This window comes from Rhinolophus sinicus, chromosome 1 (genome assembly GCF_057876585.1).
Source record: "Rhinolophus sinicus isolate RSI-liver-muscle chromosome 1, RSI-T2T, whole genome shotgun sequence".
In the NCBI taxonomy this organism is placed as follows: domain Eukaryota; kingdom Metazoa; phylum Chordata; class Mammalia; order Chiroptera; family Rhinolophidae; genus Rhinolophus; species Rhinolophus sinicus.
The window spans coordinates 48444341-48463821 of NC_142501.1; the positions used below are offsets into that span (position 1 = coordinate 48444341).

At 36.2% G+C, this 19481-nt stretch overlaps 1 protein-coding gene across 2 annotated transcripts; it reads left to right on the forward strand.

Moving 5' to 3' along the window:
* Positions 1-19081, forward strand: IRAK4 (interleukin 1 receptor associated kinase 4). 2 transcript variants are annotated; one of them, XR_012494007.2, is made up of 12 exons: positions 1-149; positions 4137-4306; positions 6416-6561; positions 7372-7548; positions 7969-8129; positions 9168-9232; positions 11244-11358; positions 11787-11896; positions 13096-13279; positions 14120-14182; positions 17695-17849; positions 17977-19081. XR_012494007.2 is itself a non-coding variant. In XM_019748454.3 (12 exons), the coding sequence occupies exons 2-12, from the start codon at positions 4146-4148 to the stop codon at positions 18010-18012; spliced, it is 1377 nt and encodes a 458-aa protein (XP_019604013.3). In that variant the 5' UTR covers positions 1-149; positions 4137-4145; the 3' UTR covers positions 18013-19081. The 2 variants fall into 2 exon arrangements, 1 of the variants encoding a protein (XP_019604013.3); XM_019748454.3 differs by having other exon boundaries at positions 17691-17849.
* Positions 19082-19481: the final 400 nt, after the last annotated feature.

Below are 19481 nucleotides of genomic sequence, written 5' to 3' on the forward strand. Positions count from 1 at the left end.
GAGGAAGGGAGGGGCGGGGCCTGGCGTGGGGAGCCCTTCCCGTCACGCCACGCCCCGCCCCACCGCGCCCCGCCCCGCGCCCTGGTTCCTCGCCGGCTGGCACTACCGGGCGGGGTCCAGTCCGCCTCCTGTGCCCCGCGTCTGGGCAGGTAAGGATTTCCGACTGTGCGCGCATCTTTCACCGCAGGTTGTCCGAAGTCCGCGCCCCGGCCTCAGTCTCCCAGCCCCAGGGTTGTTAAGGGACCGTTTCGGAAGGAAGTTCGCCTCTTATCGTCCAAGTGAGAAAAGTTCGGGAGGAACTAGGTTGCGTGGACCGAGCTTGGTCCTGGGTAAAGACTTGGTTGGGTCCCTGGGGATCAAAAAGTTAGTCGGACCCGAAGAGGAATCTGGGGCGTGGAGAAGCGTCCCCCAGCATTCTGTGGCTCAGTCGTTCCTCGCCCCGAGTCTCAACTCCTATGAGTTGTGTTCCATCTGAGTGCCGGTTTACAAAATGAAATCTTTTTTCCTGAGAACCAGGAAGTAAGTCCCGCACCCAGCAGAGATGCTTGTTGCTTGGGAGGCATTCTGAGCCTGCACAAGATTCTAATTAGTTTGTTTCTCTGGCTTCCCAGCTTCCAGGAACTTAGAAAGTGGAGAGGAGTTGTAAGGTTCGGATAAGTGCATTATCAGATGGGGAAAGTGTACTTGACAGCCTAGAAGCAAGAGAGAAAACAGAAATGAAAAGCAGACCTTGAGAAATTGAGGAAGCGTTGTAGCCATTTAGAATGGGAACAAATAGCTCTTATTAGTGCCTCAAAAACGCATCTGCCCCCAGGGAACCCTAAGAACAGAGAACATTTAAATCTGCCTTGCCCTTTCTTTCTGGAGTAGGCCTGGAAGAGATCTGTCAGAAAGTTCAGAGTTGTTTTATTCTCCTGTTTGCAAGCTAAACATTCGTTTGAAGTGTTCTTTCTACTTGTCCAAACTGAGCTCATGATCTTCCAGACCAAACGTGTGCCTTCCACACTCTTCTCTATCTCAGTAAATGTCAGGAAACTTGTTTTGGCCAAAAACCTTGATGCCATCTTCTCACCTTTCATATCAGCAAATAGGATTCTCATTGCTCTACCTCGGAAAATATTGAGCATCCCAGGGCTTCCTACCTTCTCTGCTACCTCTGTGGTCCAAGCTGCCAGTACCTCCCACCTGGACTACTGGATTACTCTACTAAACTGATTTCTTCCTTCTTCTCTGCCCTTATTCCAGGAGGCTTTATTCTCAGCAGCAGCCCCAGTGTCCTTTTAAGACCTCAGTTTAGAGCCAGACTCTCCTTTTCTTAAAGCCTCCACTGTCTTCTTATCTTGCTCAAGGATCAACAAAGTCAATACAAAGTATACAGCTCTAGGAGACCTAGCTCTGTTACCTCTCTCATCTAATCTGCTACTTTCCTACTCCCTCTCCAGTCTCACTATCTCCTGGCTTTTTCTCAATGACCCATTTCAGGCCCTTGGAATGTTTTCCTACAGATATACCAGTGGCTGACTTTCTCATTGATTCAGACCTTTAATCACCTTCTTTGTTTCCCTCACTCTTCTTTCTCTGTAGTGTCTGATCTTTCATGAAGTTAAGATCAGATGCAGTCTCCTCAATGTTTGAATGTTTTCTTCTGCATTCCCTGACCATATACTTTTTTCAGGTTTACATTTCTGCTAGATTATTGCAAAGTTTTCAACCTGGTCTCCCTGCGTAAATATACATCCCTTCAATTTTTTATCCAGAGGAATCCACTTAGCCAAATAACACCTTTCCTTAAAGTCCTATAACTTTTAGTATAAAGTTTATACTCCTTGTCATAGCATATGAGGTACATGATGATTTGGCCCTGTCCACTTCTCCAGCGTCACCTCTTACTACTTAATGACATGCATCCTGGGGTCCAGCCATAGCAAACCCTTGGCCTGAGCCTAACCCATGCTCCCCTGTGCTGTCCCTGCTGCCTGGAGTTTCCTTGAGTTTATCCTCATTCCTTTTCATTCATCCTTCCAACCTCCCAACCCACCCAAATCTGTCTTGATATTCCTCCTTCGGACTGGCTTGGCTTGATGTCGCTTCTCTGGGCCCCAAAACATACCTCTTGCAACATTTCACTGTAATTGTTTTATCCCCTGCTAGACTGAACAGCTTGAAAACAAAGATTTTTCTCTTCTCTGTAGCTCCTATTACTTAGTGCAAAGCCTGACATGTATGTTTTTTTGAATGTATGAATGGATAGAGGAAATGACTGGTCTGTCTAGAAAAGAGAGTGAAATGAACAATGCATTGCGTTATAGAAGCAGGGACATAAGGCATGAATTTTGAAGTCAGATATGGATGGGTTCAAGTCCTAGCTCTTTTACTTACTACCTTTGTGAAATAGAGATGATAAAACTGCTTAGTCACCTTGAGGATTAAGTGAAATACATAAATCACCTCGCATGGTACTGGGCAGGAACATGTAACAACACCATTATCTACAATGTGCTAGTCACTAGTTATATATTAGTAAATAAAATGATCATAGTCCCTGAACTCGTGGAACTCATAGTCTAATGGGGGTGACAGTAAACAACTGAACAAATAAATATATGGTTACAAATAAATTGTGCAGTAATGAAAGATATTTAGGTTGAGGGCAGATAGACCTACGTAGATGTAATGGTCAAAGAAGGCCAAAGAGAAGAAAATGCTAATACAGAGGATACAGAGAGACTTTTTGCTTCTTACTCTTTTATAGCTTCTGAATTTTGTACCACATAAATATATTCTATACTCCAAAAATTAGTTATATTGCATCTTAAAAATAAAAATATATAGGGGAAAAGGAGAATAATTGGCAGGAGAATATCTGAATCTATTTGTCTTGATTAATTAGAAGGAAAGGTGACCGCCTGCTGAGAAAGATATGGGACCATGGAGATCAAATAAAACCACATGGAGAGAGGTAAAGGTGTGACATAGTCGCTGAGGACAATGGGTAAAGACAAGGATTCACAGCAGTGTTGAAGGCCCAGTGGAAAGGGGGTTGCCATAAATTTGTATTCACCCCATTCTCAGTTACCTAGTTCTCTACAGCTGTATTAAGCAGTGCTGGTGTACAAGTAAAATTGTGAGATTGTCCCCAGGTGCAGCTCTCCAGGGTGGAGTATCAGAAGAAAAAGGGGAATAAAGTTCTGTCTAGAGAGTAAGTAGTTAAAGTGGTAAACCACAGGGTTTGGCTTAGTAGGAACTGTATTGTGATCAGACAGGTGATAGACTCAATAAATATGAAGGAGTCAAGGAAGAACATGTTATGTGAACAGTTGGTGGGTGTCTTTTCATGCTACATCAATTATTTCAGGATATATATATTTTTTTCACTTCCACCAAAAAGTGTTGCATAAATGTTTAATAGTAAATAACTACCGATTGAGAAAATATTTTAAATTGAAAAATAAATCTTTTTCATTAATAGATTTGATTCTTGAATACGTTCACAGGAATTTTTCTGAAAAAGTAAGCTTTTTGCTCCTTTGGTAAATTTCACTCAGAAAATGTCAGTGTCAGAAAAAAAAAATCCTTTAATTTTTTTATTGATGTTATAGGTGGTGAAAGAAAGGAAGCCCAGAGGATAGACAAATAAACCACAATTGTAATTTCTTCTTGTGATATCAACTACAGCTGATCCTTGAAAAGCGCAGGGGTTATGGGTCCCCATCCCCCATACAGTCGAAAATCCAAGTATAATTTTTGACTCCCCCAAAACTTAACTACTAACCTATTGTTGACCAGAAGCTTTACCAATAACATAAACAGTTGATTAACACATATTTTGTATTATATGTATTATATACTTTACTCATACAATAAAGTAAGCTAGAGAAAAGAAAATATTAAGACAATCATAAGAAAGAGAAAATGCATTTCTAGTATTTATAGAAAAAATATCTGCATATAAGTGGACCTGTGCAGTTCAAACTCATGTTGTTAAGGTCAATGGTAATTGACTGTGGAGTATTCCTTAATTATGGTGTAATCAGTTGCCAACATTTCATATGTTATAACAAAGAGTGATATATAAGCTTACAAATGTCATTGCTAAAACTACTGTAAAATTTTAATGAGAACTTTTCATATTATAGGACTAGAAGATGAACAGACCCGTAACACCATCGACATATGTTCGCTGCCTCAATGTTGGACTAATTAGGAAGCTGTCAGATTTTATTGACCCTCAAGAAGGATGGAAGAAGCTAGCAGTAGCTATTAAAAAACCATCTGGTGATGATAGATACAATCAGTTTCACATAAGGTAAAATATAAAATTCTTTTTCTTTTTAAATTCTTACATACAATCTAGAATGATTAGTATATATAAATATTGTCTAGTATTGCTGTTCAGAAAATAAACCTCTCTCTATGGGAGATAATGGTAATAAATAACAGCCCCCACCCTGCCTTTTTTTTTTTTTTTTAATTGCAATTTTTGCTTTATTCAGCTAGGCTAAGATTGTGAACTTGCAAATAAGTTTTTGGGTTAGAATCAAGATTCCCACTTTTACTCTAGTTCTCTGTTTGGCAAGCCAAGTACGGTTCACTCTGCCCTACACTTGTCAGTTCCAGACGGAAGTAACATAAGAATATCATGGGAATCACTAGTAAAATTTTGAAGCCTAAACTTCTAAGTGTGTGAATCTCTAATTCACTTTAACAGTGTATATTGGGAATTCAAATCGACATTTTATAGTTGCTTGTAAATGTATACATCTGTGACAGAATTCTTAGTTCTTCGCCAGAACTTTTCAACACTTACTTCCAATAGTTTCTATTTTTTATCTCTATTCATCTCTGCTTTATTTAGTACAGATATAAGTACAGATTTTTGTCTGTTATTTCAGCTCAAACCTATGTCAATATCTACCTTTAGAACCAAGAGGAAAAATTTGTTTGTGGTTGTCAGTGTTAACCTAATAAAGAACCTAAAATTGTAGCCTCCTTCCAAGAAATACTTCCTCATATGAAGGATGAACATCTTAGATCACTGAGAAGAAGCTTAAGTTTAAAGTTTGAAAGCCTATTTTTAACGATAGTTTATTGATATTACTATTATAAACTTTTAGAGGTTAATTGAGGCAGTGGTGGTGGGGAGGAAAAGCTCTTTTTTGCAGAATAATGGCAGCAAATAATTATTGAAAGAATGATAAAATTAGAAAGTTACCAATTTACAAGTACCGATGAGTAATTGATTCACGCAAGGCTTATCAGTAAGTGCTAAAACTGCAAAGTGAAAGATTATTGATGAACAAGATATGCACAAGATTTGAACATACTATCCAAAGGTTACTTATGAATTATGAAGGGGAAATAGAAACATTTCTCTATAAAAAGAGAGAAAAGATCTGAAGTACACCTTTACCAAGTAATCAAACTTTGCGTCACCAATTGCCATTATGTGCCTCTAGATATGATATAGTGGGAAGGACACGTTGTCACCTCTTTAGTGTTCTTACAGAAATTTTTTAACCAGAATTTAATCATGAGAAAGTAGAGAAGTCTAGACTGTGAGACATTCTATAAGGCATCTGGTCTGCACTCGAAAGCACAGAACACAGAGATAGAGGGCGAGAGCACAAACAGGACAAAAGGTTAGCAATTGGTCAATTGGTAAATCTACATGAAGAGTAAATGGTTGTTCATAGTATTATTTGTTCAGCTTTTCTGTAGGTTTGAAAGTTTTCAAAATAAAATTTAGAGGAAAAACATAAAAAAACTGTATTGCTTAAGTTTTTAAATGTTATTTTTCAAAATTTATTTTTAAAGAAATAGGAATAAAAGCTGATCTGTGTTTTTCTTTTAATTTAATTAAAATATAGTTAAGATCAAAGGAATACTTCTCCAAGTTTATGTATATTCTATTTCTTTAAGCAGGTTGGTTTGTCAAAAATAATATAGCTAATAGAGTTAATACATCAGGTGGGGAAGTAATTCAGCTTACTAGGTTGAGAGCACACCCTTATGTCAAGTAAAATCTGAATTTGTATCTCAGTTTCGATACAGCTTATTGGCCATATCTGTGGGCTGGCTACTTTACCTGTCCACGCCTGACTTTCTCATTAGAAATTAGCATGATACTCACAGTATCTTTGAGAATTCAGTGGTTCATGTATATGCATCCTGTAGCCCACTGAGCAAATACTAAGTATTCAGTGTGTGTTAACTATTGTTATCATTACCTTCAGCATCTTTTTTCCTTCTACCTATCTTTCCTGTTCTCTGTAATTCTTGGGGCTTTCTTTCTGGCCTTTTCCTTTAATATTACAGGAGGTGCTGTGGGTGAGATAGGGGCAGGGGATATGATTTACTATTTTCATGTTAACTCGATTTATATACTAATTTTCTTTCTCTGTTACTTGCTTTTAAGGAGATTTGAAGCATTACTTCAAACTGGAAAAAGTCCCACTTGTGAGTTACTGTTCGACTGGGGCACCACAAATTGCACAGTTGGTGATCTCGTGGATATTTTGCTCCAAACTGAGTTTTTTGCCCCAGCGAGTCTTTTGCTACCAGGTAAACTGAGTGTGACTAGGGCATCAACAATTAGGTGGAAAGACAAGTGGCAGAAATAGAAACGTTTCTTCTTACTCTTCCTTTTTTCTCATAGTAGATGCACCTGACATTTGAGACTACTTTTCATTCTTTTAACTTTGTCCCCAAGTCTTTAACAAGCACCCAGGACATAGGGCACTGTATGCAGACTTGCTGTTAAGGAGACAGAGGTTTTGTGATTGAGTCTGACCCTACGTTAAAGTAAGGTAGTTTTGTGTCAGTAGGAAGTTTAGAAGAATGGAAATTAGTTTTGGGTTTTAGTTTTGGTTTTTGATTTTGGTGTTTTTTTATGAACTCTTGTCTTGTTTTCACCTTCAATTTCTAGCCCAATGGGACTCTGTGATCATGATTTCCTTATACTGTATTCTGATGGGTTAGTGTCTAGTTGCCTTTCCCATAACCTTACTTTTTCCCTTTAGTGCCATTTACACCAGTGGTTCTCACCCTTCAGTGTGCATAAGAATCACCTGGGGTTCTTGTTAAACAGGTAGTTTCCTGGGCTCTATTACAGATCTCATTATCAGAATTCTGGAATTGGATTCAAGGTCTATGTTTTAAACAAATATTTCAGGGCTTCTGACACAGGTGGCTCATGGACCACTTTTTGAAAATACTTCTTTACCCACTCTACCCATCTTTTATCAAAACAAAATTCTTACTAGGTAGCTTCTTGGGTGTGCTGTGAGGATATGGGACTGGAATGATGTTACATTTTTCACAAACACTTTTTTTCTTATGGAAGGGCAACTTGTATCTTACTTCATTTGGCAGATGCTGTTCCCAAAACTGTTAATACACTGCCTTCTAAAGAAGCTGTAACAGTTCAACAAAAAGAAATGCCTCTCTATGGCAAAGACAGGACATCTGTGATACCTGTACGGAGTCCTGAACAAAACTATATGCCGCCTGACTCCTCAACTCCAGAAAGTTTAGAAGTCAATGACACACGTAAGTAACATTTGCAGTGCATTCCATTAAGACTATCACTGCTTTAAACAAGTTTCTCCTTTTGTTTGTGCGTACTGGCAATAGTTCTGTTGTGGATTTTTTTTTCCTCCTGATTTACTAAAGCACCATTTTCATTGTATAAGTCAGTGTGTTCTCAGTGAATGGAGGCAATAAATAAATATTTATATAACGTGAAAGGATTATTTTATAAAGAAAATAAAGTGACTAAAGTTTTGGGTGGAGGATCACCAAACAGAATTCTCAAGATAAAGATAAAATTTTTATTTAAAAAAAATAATTTTGCTCTCTCCCATTGTGCCTAATCTAAGTAGTAAATATTTAAAGAGAAAACAGTAATATTATTAAAACCAATTTCTTTTTTATTGAAGCACTTTTTTCCTTACTTTATTGACATTATAGGTTTCCACAGTTTTTCATTTTATGAATTGAAGAGTGTCACAAATAACTTTGATGAACGACCCATTTCTGTCGGTGGTAACAAAATGGGAGAGGGCGGATTTGGAGTTGTATATAAAGGCTGTGTGAACAACAGAACTGTGGCAGTGAAGAAGCTGGCAGCAGTAAGTTATAGTTTCAGGAATAAAAAGATTTAAAGGAAGAGTTGCTGTATAATCAGGTTTAAATTAATCTTTAGGAACTATATTATTTCAGTGCACATTTTCTTTAAATAACCATCATTTTAAGCTGGTAGTGTTAACATTTAAAAATCCATGGAAAGCTGTGGGCTCAACCCCTACAACAATGTAGTTCTGCACACATACATACAATTACACATATAATTGTGGAAGATTCACAAAATAAAATTGAGAAGCCCTGCTTTACACAGTGCTTCATGAATAATCAAGATTAAAATAGTAAGATACTAAGAAAATTTTGTAAAATAACTTTCTTATATTACTTTTCTCATTTAAAAATAAAGCTTGTTGAATGTCAACTGTAACTGAAAAAAAAATAAAAAATAATCTAAAAAAATAAAAAGGGATAGCAGACCACCAGATGGTACCACATCCTGCTTAATAAAATAAATAAAGCTTATAAAATATACATTAAGTAAAAAAGATTGAAAATGTTCTTGTCTATGTCCTTTGTTCCCATTTCTATTAAGGGGGGTTCACCTATTACGCATTGATTTGTTACGTTCTAAATCTGTTATAGTCTACAAATATGAATATAATACATATTTATAAGCTAAAGATAGTGACATTTTGTTATACACGCTGCACATACTTTTATGGGGTTTTTTTTTTTTTCTTTTTGCCTGCAAATTAACTTATGTTTTCCGCAACACATAATTATTTTTTTTCAAAATGTTTTTTTCAGTGAAGTCTCAGTATTTCTTTTTGTTCCCACAATAACTCAGTGAGGTTTGTATGGTTACATGGTTTATAAGGGTTTGTCCTTCTACAAACCAGCCATGGAACCTTGAGCAAATCACTAATGTTTCTAGTTTTCAATTCTATGAAATGGGGAGAATAATGCCATACTGTTTTAAGGAAAGCAGGTTCAGCCTGCTGATTTCTGAGACCTCTTCTAGCTGTCAGAGCTTTGGGACAATTGTATTGTTATACTGCATATCATTTTTTTTTTTTTTTTTTTAGATGGTTGACATTAGTACTGAAGAACTGAAACAACAGTTTGATCAAGAAATAAAAGTAATGGCAAAGTAAGTTAATTTGACGTTGGGGTATAGTGGAAAAGCGTGAAACATGGACTAGGGGACCTGGTTTCTTCCCTAGAGTGTGCCATGAGCTAGGGATATTTTCACGTATATAAAATTAAAATAAAGGGCTTAGATGAGAGGAATTGAAAGAACTTTGATTCTACAATTCAATGACTATGTATTCCTTCCCTGATTAAATTATTTTAAATCATAGCAAAGTTACATGGAATTTCAACTGTCTTCCATTGTTAAATTTTCTGCTCCCGGAATTCATTAGAGATAAATTATAGAGATACAACAGGAAGGCAGCTATGCTCACCACTATACCACCACGCACACTGACAGGAAAAAAACGTATAGACTAATCAGCCCTTGGATATGTTAACACCCATAAACCAGGGAAGTGTCATATGCAAGAATGCTTAAAAGGCATTGACCCAGTATGCTTGAAAATTGTTGGGCATCATCAAGAAGAGTAGGAGAAACAAATTAGAAAATTTATTCTAATATTATAGTGACTGATACCTGAGTGTATACAATATGCCAGACCCTGTGCAATGTACTTTAGGTGCATTGTCTCATTTAATCCTCACATCTGTTGTAACCTCCCCACACTTTTTTTTCCCCACTGATGTTTAGAAATATTAAATAACTTGCTCAAGGCCATATAGCCAATAAATATTAAAGGCGAGTTTCAAATCCAGATCTGTCTGATTCTACAGTTTGAGTTTTTCATCTGAATACTAATGGGATTTACTAATTTACACTTATTAGACCCACTGCTATAAATCACCAATTCTGCTTGCTTAACTCAAGAAATAAATAATAGACTGGAATTAATTCACAGTAAAAATAGTGCTTGCTGATGAAAAAATCAAAATTCTTTCACTATTTGTTCTCCCTGCCCCTCTCCCCATTCTCTAATCCTAGAAGTAATTTGTTCAAAGTAGATAATCTGGGAAATAGAGGAGAATATTTTTTAAATAATAAAAATAATCTCTTAAATATATCACTCAGAGATAACCATTGCTAATATTTGATGTACTTACTTCATGATGTATGTGTAACGTTTTCCCCATGTCATTGAAAATAATTTTGAAACATTTGTACTCTGTAAAATGTTTTTGAGGATAGACTGATTTCAAATCAAAATCCAATTTGAATAATGAAAAGCCAGAAATATAGATCATTTTGAATGAAGAAAATAAGTAAGCACTTGGGTGCAATATTTATGCTCAGTATATTTCTGGGTTCTCATATATATTTACTCACTTAATTCTCACAGCATCCATGTTACAGAATAGGTATTACTATCTCCACTTAGCAGGTAAGGTTGCTGAGGCTCAGTGAGTTAATTTGCTATAGGTCACATATCCAGGAGGTGGCAGAGCTGGACTTTAAACTTGGTACTTTGAACTGAGTCCACATTTTTTCCTACTGTATCACAGATGCCTGCAGTTTTGCTATACTTCAGCTTTCTTTTATTACTCTCAAGTACATAAAAAAAGCTCATAAATAATCAGATATAGTTAAAGATCAGAGATGAGTCAATTAGATGTGATTAAAAATCAGATGTATGTAAATCAGTGCTTTGGATATGTTAGAGAATTTTTGAAAGGGTTGTCGTACAAGTTTCAACAGACTTCTTGAAATCTTGTTTGTGCTAAATTTGCTTGTTTGAAAATTATGCTAAACAATAGTAAACATTAGCCTAGTCCTTAAACAAACGATGACAAGTTCCAATAGTCTGAATTATTGAGCTTTTACTTTAAAATAGAAAGAGGTTTTGCTTCTGATGTTGATCGGTGTTGACTAAAAGGGGAACTGTCCGCAGAAAATTACGAACAGTTATAACGAACATATGTAAGCATATATCACATTATAATGATATATAGCATATTATTATTCTCTTGCTTCTTTTTTCTCTTAAAGTGCTAAACTGAATGACTTCCAACCTATAGCTGAATATATGTATGTATCATAATAATTTTGAGTGGAAAATTATCTGTCACAGGTGCCAACATGAAAACTTAGTAGAACTCCTTGGTTTCTCAAGTGATGGAGATGACCTCTGCTTAGTATATGTTTTCATGCCTAATGGTTCATTGCTAGACAGACTGTCTTGCTTGGTAAGATGTTTGTTCTTCAGATTTTTGGCTTTCTGTTTCCGTGTTGGATACTAATACTCACTTTGTGACAGGATCATTTAAATTGTATTAATCTTAATATTTTACTTGCTCTATGAGAAATACACAGTTCATGTGTAAAAAAACTGGGATTGCCATCATATTAGGTGATGATCTAAAATGTAAAATTATCTGTCAAGGCTAGACTTTGAAAATGCTCTTAAATATTATTATTGTCAAATGAGAAATGCTAACCCCATTTGATCTTAGTTAGAGATTACTTTTTAACAACTTTAAAAAAAAGTTAGAGTCCTAAATTCTTAGTGATACAATATTTTCAGTAATTGCTTAGAAAATTTTTCTGTTATACATTTCTATAGACATTTTTATCTTCCTATTTTTTTTAATTGGTTTGTTTCTTACTTCATAAGGATGATACCCCACCACTTGCTTGGCACACGAGATGCAGGATTGCTCAGGGTGCAGCTAATGGCATCAGTTTTTTACATGAAAACCATCAAATTCATAGAGATATTAAAAGGTAAATGCTTTTGGAAAACCATCTTTAAAGAATAATTTACTCTTCACTAGTCACTATTCACTCTTCACATGCATATCTTAACCTAGCGCACTCCAGGATTATAGATGTCCCTTTTCTCCCCAGTGCTCTGCCTTTATTTACATCCTCACTATCTCACATTTACATTAATTCAAACCAGTCTGTACCAGTTCCCATCTATTCACTACTACATTGCCAGGTTATGGTCCCAGAAATCAAGCCTGATAACCTCAGCTCTCTACTATGAACACTTCAGCTGGTATCCTGTTGTTCACAAGATACAGTTCAGTTTTTTCGCATGTTCCATTGATACCAGTTTCTTGAAATTGGTCATGTGTTTTTATGTTTTCATCACTATCTACACGTTGCTCCATTTGCCTGAAATGCCCTTCTTTCTCTGATTTAACCATCAACTTCTAATAATCCTTCAAGACTCAGCACACTTTTGCTTGGAATTTTCTCCCATTCTCCCAGTCGTGTGCTTGTTCTCTGCATTTGGTACCTCATATCTCCATTATGGAGGACTTAACTGGATTTTTAAAAATTATTTCTGTACCTTTGTCACAGACAAGATTGGAAGATTCCCCTCATGCCCAGCACTGAGCTTAAATACTATGAAACATAGGGAGTCCTCAATAAGTTTTGTGGAAGGAAAGTATGAGTATATGAGTGAATGCATGTAATGAATGAATGAAGATCTTTTAGGTATATTCTTTCTTCTTTGAAAGATTTCAGATAGTACAAAAATAAAAGAATAAAGACCTGTATAGCTGAGCTATTTGGGTTGGAAATCTGTTTTTAAATGAATTTATAAGTGCTAGGAAAGGAATTAAGAATGGCTATTTAGGAGACTAAGGGAAATTACCCTGTAATAAATTATTTGTGAAATAATGAAAATATCTCTCACTAATGTAAACAGTACTATTTGATTTTTATTCTCCTAAAATTTTTCCTCAAGAGCAGAAAGGAAGACAGTTGTTTCTCTTGAGCTTTAATCTGAAATCTAGATTTACACACATTTTATGTATGTAGGCTTTTATGGCTTTTTTAGGCTTTTACGATGTATAATATAAAATGGTATGCTCTGTAAATATATATGTGCATAGATTCATACACGTAAGGATGTATGACTTGCCTAAAAAGAAAACTATTATATTCTCCAAACTTTACGTTTTTTTCAGTGCCAATATCTTACTAGATGAAAACTTTACAGCCAAAATATCTGACTTTGGGCTTGCACGGGCTTCTGAGAAGTTTGCCCAGACGGTTATGACTAGCAGAATTGTAGGAACAACAGCTTACATGGCACCTGAAGCTTTGCGAGGAGAAATAACACCCAAATCTGACATCTACAGCTTTGGTGTGGTAAGTTTCAATAATCACTCTGAAAATAGTGGGGAAATTCAAGCAGAACATTTTGAATATACCTGTCCTGCTTAGCTCTCTTATGTAAAGATGTGAAGTGTTCACTTTAACCTCTAGTTAAATGAGAAGGTTATACAAATTTATCCAAATTTATAAAACTTTTAAAGTGATTGCTGAAATTAGTGCAAGAAATTATTTTTTTGCCCCACTAACCTCATGAGGTATATGAAACTGTAACATAAACCATGTCACACACGATGCACTTTAGCGTCACATTTTAAAAATGAAATACTTTTAAAGGGAATAACGCTTTGGCATTTTCTGATCTACCAGTCTGTTCCTGGTAACTTTTAAGATAGAATGAGGAGTGAGTGGGAGTGATTGGAGAAATCGGGTGCTTCTTCATCTTATTTTTTTCCTATGTGTTTTATATATGGAAAGTTAACATCATAGCACTGTGATGTCAATGCACAGGGTGTGGGATATGCCAAAGGTTTAGAAAATAGTATTCTCCTAAGAGCCAGAAAAAAATTATTCTTGTGAAGACATGCCTACAAGTACAGGAAAAGGTGCGTCCAGAACACATGTTGAGTGGAGCTGATTGTTTAGTAAGTTGCCAATAGGAAAGAACTGCTTGTGGGAACGGGTGGGATCCAAGGTATCCATGAAGGAAGGATGGTGAAAATGACAGCTCACGTTCTTTCTGCTTTAATGCCTAAAAGACATAAGGCAGTGTGTGGAAATGATTAATCATATTTCATAATCAGGATTCACATTTCTTGTGGTTTCTGTATGTTGCCTTAAGTGTCACATTAATGGATTTGGTTTCTGTTTTTATAGGTTTTACTAGAAGTAATAACTGGACTTCCAGCTGTGGACGAACACCGTGAACCTCAGTTATTGGTAAGTGAAAGATTCATTTTTTTCCAGTCCTTTTCTCTTTGCATTTATAATCTAAATTTATATGTGTAAATTTAGCCTCTAGCAATGTAATTTTCTATTGGCAATTACACAGTGGCATACGGAAAGAGCATCAAGTATTTCTAATCTCAACTCTGCCAGTGAAGCTTGGAAAAGTCATTTATATATTTTGTGTTCTAGTTTCTTTGGGAGTGAAATCAGCATAAAACTATATGATTTCTGAGGTCGTATCCAGTATTTTGTTGTTGTTGTTGTTGTTGTTGCTTTACAGGTGGTTACTAATAGCCTTTTCAACTCACAGAGGAAAAACAACATGGTTTCCATTTAAATATATATCAGAATAGAATTGCCAGTAAAATTCTCTATCCACTTCTATTATGGAGTATTTTATTTATAAAGTTATCATAGAAAACATCACCTACTGTGTTTCCCCAAAAATAAGACCTAGCCGGACCATCAGCTCTAATGCGTCTTTTGGAGCAAAAATTAATACAAGACTCAGTCTTATTTTAATATAAGACCCGGTCTTATCTAATATAATATAATGTAATATAAGACCGGGTCTTATATGAATTTTTGCTCCAAAAGACGTGTTAGAGCTGATGGTCTGGCTAGGTCTTATTTTCGGGGAAACATGGTATGTGTTATATCCCGCATTCATCGACCTTTACATAAATAAACTAACTGAATGCTAAAGCTATAGGAAAATTATGCCATGCCCCTTTTTTCCTATACAGTAAATTTTAAGAATTTAGAGGGTCTTTTTATAAAATTAAAGATTTACAGAAATACCTGCTATCATGTATAAGTTTTTCTTAAAATTAGTTAAAGAACTACACTCACTTTATTCTAATTTATGTGTTCTAATGGGACAAACCAGTGTGACAAATTCAGACAATATATGTACCTATATCAGATTATTTTCCTAGAATGAGGATTAGAAAGTCAAAAGGTATATTGCCCTTCCCTTTTTGGGAAAAATTCAGCCTCAACTCAGATCCCATGGTTACAGTATTGCCCAATTCCCACAGGTCAACAAGATAACAACGTCCATACTGAGATTTCCTAGGAATGACTCTTCCTTGTGCTGTGAGACCACACTCTTTAACCATAGATTGGTCGTCAGTCCATCCTTTGCATTGGTTTATGACAAAAAGGGGGAACTGTGGATAAAACAAGAGGTTCTATGGAAAGTAATCTCACAGGTGATCTGATCGTAAATTCCTCACTGGGCAGGTCATGGTCGGTAGTCACACCCCAGGCATATAACTTCATTAGCAAAAGGTTATCTTTGCCTTAAGCTGGCCCCATCCATTGTTTCTGTGCCTCTAGGTTGACACACCTTTGAAATAAACTATAACCACACTCAACAGAGCATGTAATCTCTTTAACTATACTGTAACCCAATCCCTGCCTTGTTTTCTCCCACCTCCGTGTGATCTTCCTCACAGTAATTTCAAATGCATAAAAGAAGATGCAAAACTGTTATTCTCTGGAGCATTTGAGATCTCGCTCCTTGGTATTTGTTGTAAGTTTGGCTCAAATAGACTCTTATAAAAATTTTAAAAAAGAAGAACTCTAAATGTATACTGTATGTGCTCAAGGGCTTGATACCATACTCTCAAGAAAAGCCCTGAGTACAATGTCTATATATTATAACATGGCTACAGATGTCCTTATAAAACTGTACTCTATAAAACTTCCTTTGGTTCCCTGGATATGTAAGTACGGCAGTAGTACATGCTAGATAATATTTCCCATAAAAGTATATTTATAGAACATAGTATTGTGAAAAATTATTTTTATAACATTGAATTTCTTACAGTGGCACACAGTGAAATTTTGTTTTCAGCAAAAAAATGAAATTCTCTGTCTCAGTGGTAGTTGGAGGTCAGGAAAGAAGCCTGTGCTAGAGATACAGTTTTTGAGCCATTAGTGCACAGGCATAGATAACACTTTGGGTGTAGATTGAATTATACAGAGAACGTGTGTAGATTGATTTAAAATACTGGAGGACAGTAGAAAGAAAGAGAGAGAAAAAGAAGAGAAGAGAAGAGAAGAGAAGAGAAGAGAAGAGAAGAGAAGAGAAGAGAAGAGAAGAGAAGAGAAGAGAAGAGAAGAAGGAAGGAACCCAGTATTTTGCTACTTTGCAACTTGTACCTTTTAAGCAAGGCCTACCTTTCTAAAGGCCTGAATTTTCCATCCTTTTACCTGAGACTTTTTCTCCTTCAGAATATTATAAAAGTCTCAAAACTTTGGTTTGAATAAGGATGAAATACAGAAATAGAATCCATTTTAGTCACAAGTTTTGTGCATCATCATATAATAGTGAAAATCAAAACTTCAGGGAAGATTATATTCTTTCACTTATTCTTAAGGTCTGAATGCAGTATGATATAAAATAATAAGATTATAATACAAGTATGACTAAAAGAGAGTGAGTGATCCTTTAAAGTACCTTTATATCACCAGATTCTGCCATCACCCGAATACTTTCAAAATTCATGTTGGAAGAGTCTCTGGAGAATTTTAATTGACTTCACATAAATAGTCTTTTCCATCTGTATTAGTTCCCTGGGGCTGCCATAAACAAAATCACCACAAACTGAGACTTAAAATGACAGAAATTTATTCTCTCATAGTTCTGGAAGCCAGATGTCTGAAATCAACGTTTTGTCAGGGCCACACTCCCTCTGGAGGCTCTAGGGGAGAATCTCTCCTTGCTTCCTCCATCTTAGGGTAGCTGTTGACTTGCCGTATCACTTCATTTTCATCCTCTGTGGTTACATTGTCTTTTCTTCTGTGTCTGTTTTGTTCTCTTATACAGACCGTTGTCATTGAATTTAGGGCCCACCTGGGTAATCCAGGATGATCTCATCTCAAAATGCTTAGTTTAATTACATCTGCAAAGATCTTTTTCTCCAAATAAAGTACATTCACAGGTTCTGGGGATTAGAACTTGGACATATCTTTTGGGGGCCATCATTCAACCCACTATACCATCCTAGCCCTATACCTCTCCCTATTCTTTTCTTTTTTATCACGGCCCTGCCCCCTTTTCCTTGTTTCCTTTTTCTCTTTGATTCAACAATTTGAGTATCCATAGAGAAGTTTGCCTGTGAAGGGAGAGGAAGTCTGGGTTCAGAAGTTGGAATTGTGTTATCAGGAGCACATCAAGAAGCAGACTGCTTTATGCTGGCAGCCTAGTAAAGGCTGCGCATAGGGAATACGAGAGCAATTAGCTGAGTAACAGAAATACAAAAATTAGAAGGTAAATTTCGGGAAGTAACTAGAAGGTATGGATGGATGGATGGATGGATGGATGGATGGACAGACAGAGAGACAGATAGGGAGTTTCTCCTGTATATCTTCAATTCTTAATAAGTTTATAAAGGTAGGCAATACAATAAGAGTGCATGTTATTATAAAGTAGATTAAATAATTAAAATTTATGCTCTGATATCTTGAAGTTTTAACATTTATTTCAAAGCTAGATATTAAAGAAGAAATTGAAGATGAAGAAAAGACAATTGAAGATTACATTGATAAAAAGATGAATGACACTGATTTTGCTTCCATTGAAACTATGTACTTTGTTGCCAGTCAATGCCTGCATGAAAAGAAAAATAAGAGACCAGACATTAAGAAGGTATTAATTTTCTACGCTTATTTAAAAAGTGAAGGAGGTGGGGTTTGTCATTATTTTCCTAAGTGTACATTTCAAACCAACTATTTAATATGGTTCTTCTGTTTTTTTCTGTCTTTTTTTATGAAAGGTCCAACAGCTGCTGCAAGAAATGACAGCTTCATGAAACTATAGTAGAAAGGACTCTTGGCTTTTTATATACAGCTATCTAAACCATTTTTCAAACTCATTTTTTTAAAAAAACATTCTTTTTTACCTTTAACAAGGCGGCACCGTGCAATGCATTGGTTATTGATGCTTGTGTAGAACCCAATGCATGGAACAAACAAAAGTAGAGCCGCCATATTGAAGCTTAGCCCTACCTTCTTAGTGTCACCCTCAGTTCTTGCAGGAATCCCTGAGACAGTTTGAAAATGAAAGGATTAGCAAAAAAGGACTAGACTATAGCAGGAAAAGACCCTGGCCTGAAGCCCAACTCTATTACTAATTTGCTGTAAAGCTTTGGGCAATCTCTTAGCATGTTGAGCCTTGGTTTTTTCCACCGGTAACATGGATAGTCATGAAAATCAAATGATGCAGAATGTTTACAAGTACTTTGTAACTTATAAAGTGACATAAAATTTAAAATTTATATAGATTATTATAAAATCCTGCTACAGTCATTTGCTTATAGGGTCATGTTCACCATATGGTATTTTATGCAATTATTCACCACAAACCAAACCCAGATGATACTCCCATGATGACATGGCCATTATTAGATTATGTTACCTAGCAAAGTTGAAGGAGTTTTGTAGATGTAGTCAAAGTCCCTAATCAGCTGATTTTGAGTATGAACAAGGAGACTGTGCTGGGTGGGCTTGACTTAATAAGGTGGGCTCTTACAAGAAGTCTGAGAGATTCTCCTGTGGGGCTTAAAGAAGTAAGCCACCATGTTGTAAGAAGGCCACATTGGCTAAGACCTAAGGGTGGCCTCGAAGAGATGAGAGCTACCTTCCAGCTGTCAGCCAGAAAGAAAAATTGGGACCTTGGATGTATAACCACAAGAAACTGAATTCTTCCAACAACCTGGATTAGCTTAGAAGAGTACTCCAAACTTCAAATACTACCACAGCCCCAGCTGACACCTAAATTTCGGCCTTGTGAGACCCTCAGTCGCAAGCCTAGCTGCGCTGTGCCTGGACTTCTGACATACAGAACTGTGAGATAATAAATGAGTTGCTATAAGCCTCTAAGTTTGTGGTAAATTATTATGCAGCAATAACAAATGAATACAGACATTCCAGTGATGATTCACCTGTGTGATATCCCATAATGTTTACAGCCTCTGCTCACACTCAAGGGGCTGATGGGAATTATACAGTGTGTACACCAAGAAGTTGTAGTGATTTTCACTGGATTTCTCAATTTTCCTCAGTCCCTACTCTTTTATTGTATGTTTGTTTGTTTGTTTTACTAGAGAGAGTGAAAGACCTCTGGATTGTAGTGGTGGATTGATTTTTTTAAAAATCATTTTTAACTATTTCTTCTAAGGTTAAATTTTCTCGATTGGTTTATACTATTCGAAAATTCATTTTACAGCTTTGGATGAGCAGAAGGAAATAATTTACTTAAGCATGAAAACTGGTTGAGAGA

Excerpts from the sequence above, each read along its gene's own strand:
- IRAK4 (XM_019748454.3), top strand. The coding sequence starts at position 4,146 with ATGAACAGACCCGTAACACCATCGACATATGTTCGCTGCCTCAATGTT. Across the intron at positions 8,130-9,167 it reads CAGTGAAGAAGCTGGCAGCA|ATGGTTGACATTAGTACTGA; the intron begins GTAAGTTATAGT and ends TTTTTTTTTTAG. Across the intron at positions 17,850-17,976 it reads AGAGACCAGACATTAAGAAG|GTCCAACAGCTGCTGCAAGA; the intron begins GTATTAATTTTC and ends TTTTTATGAAAG.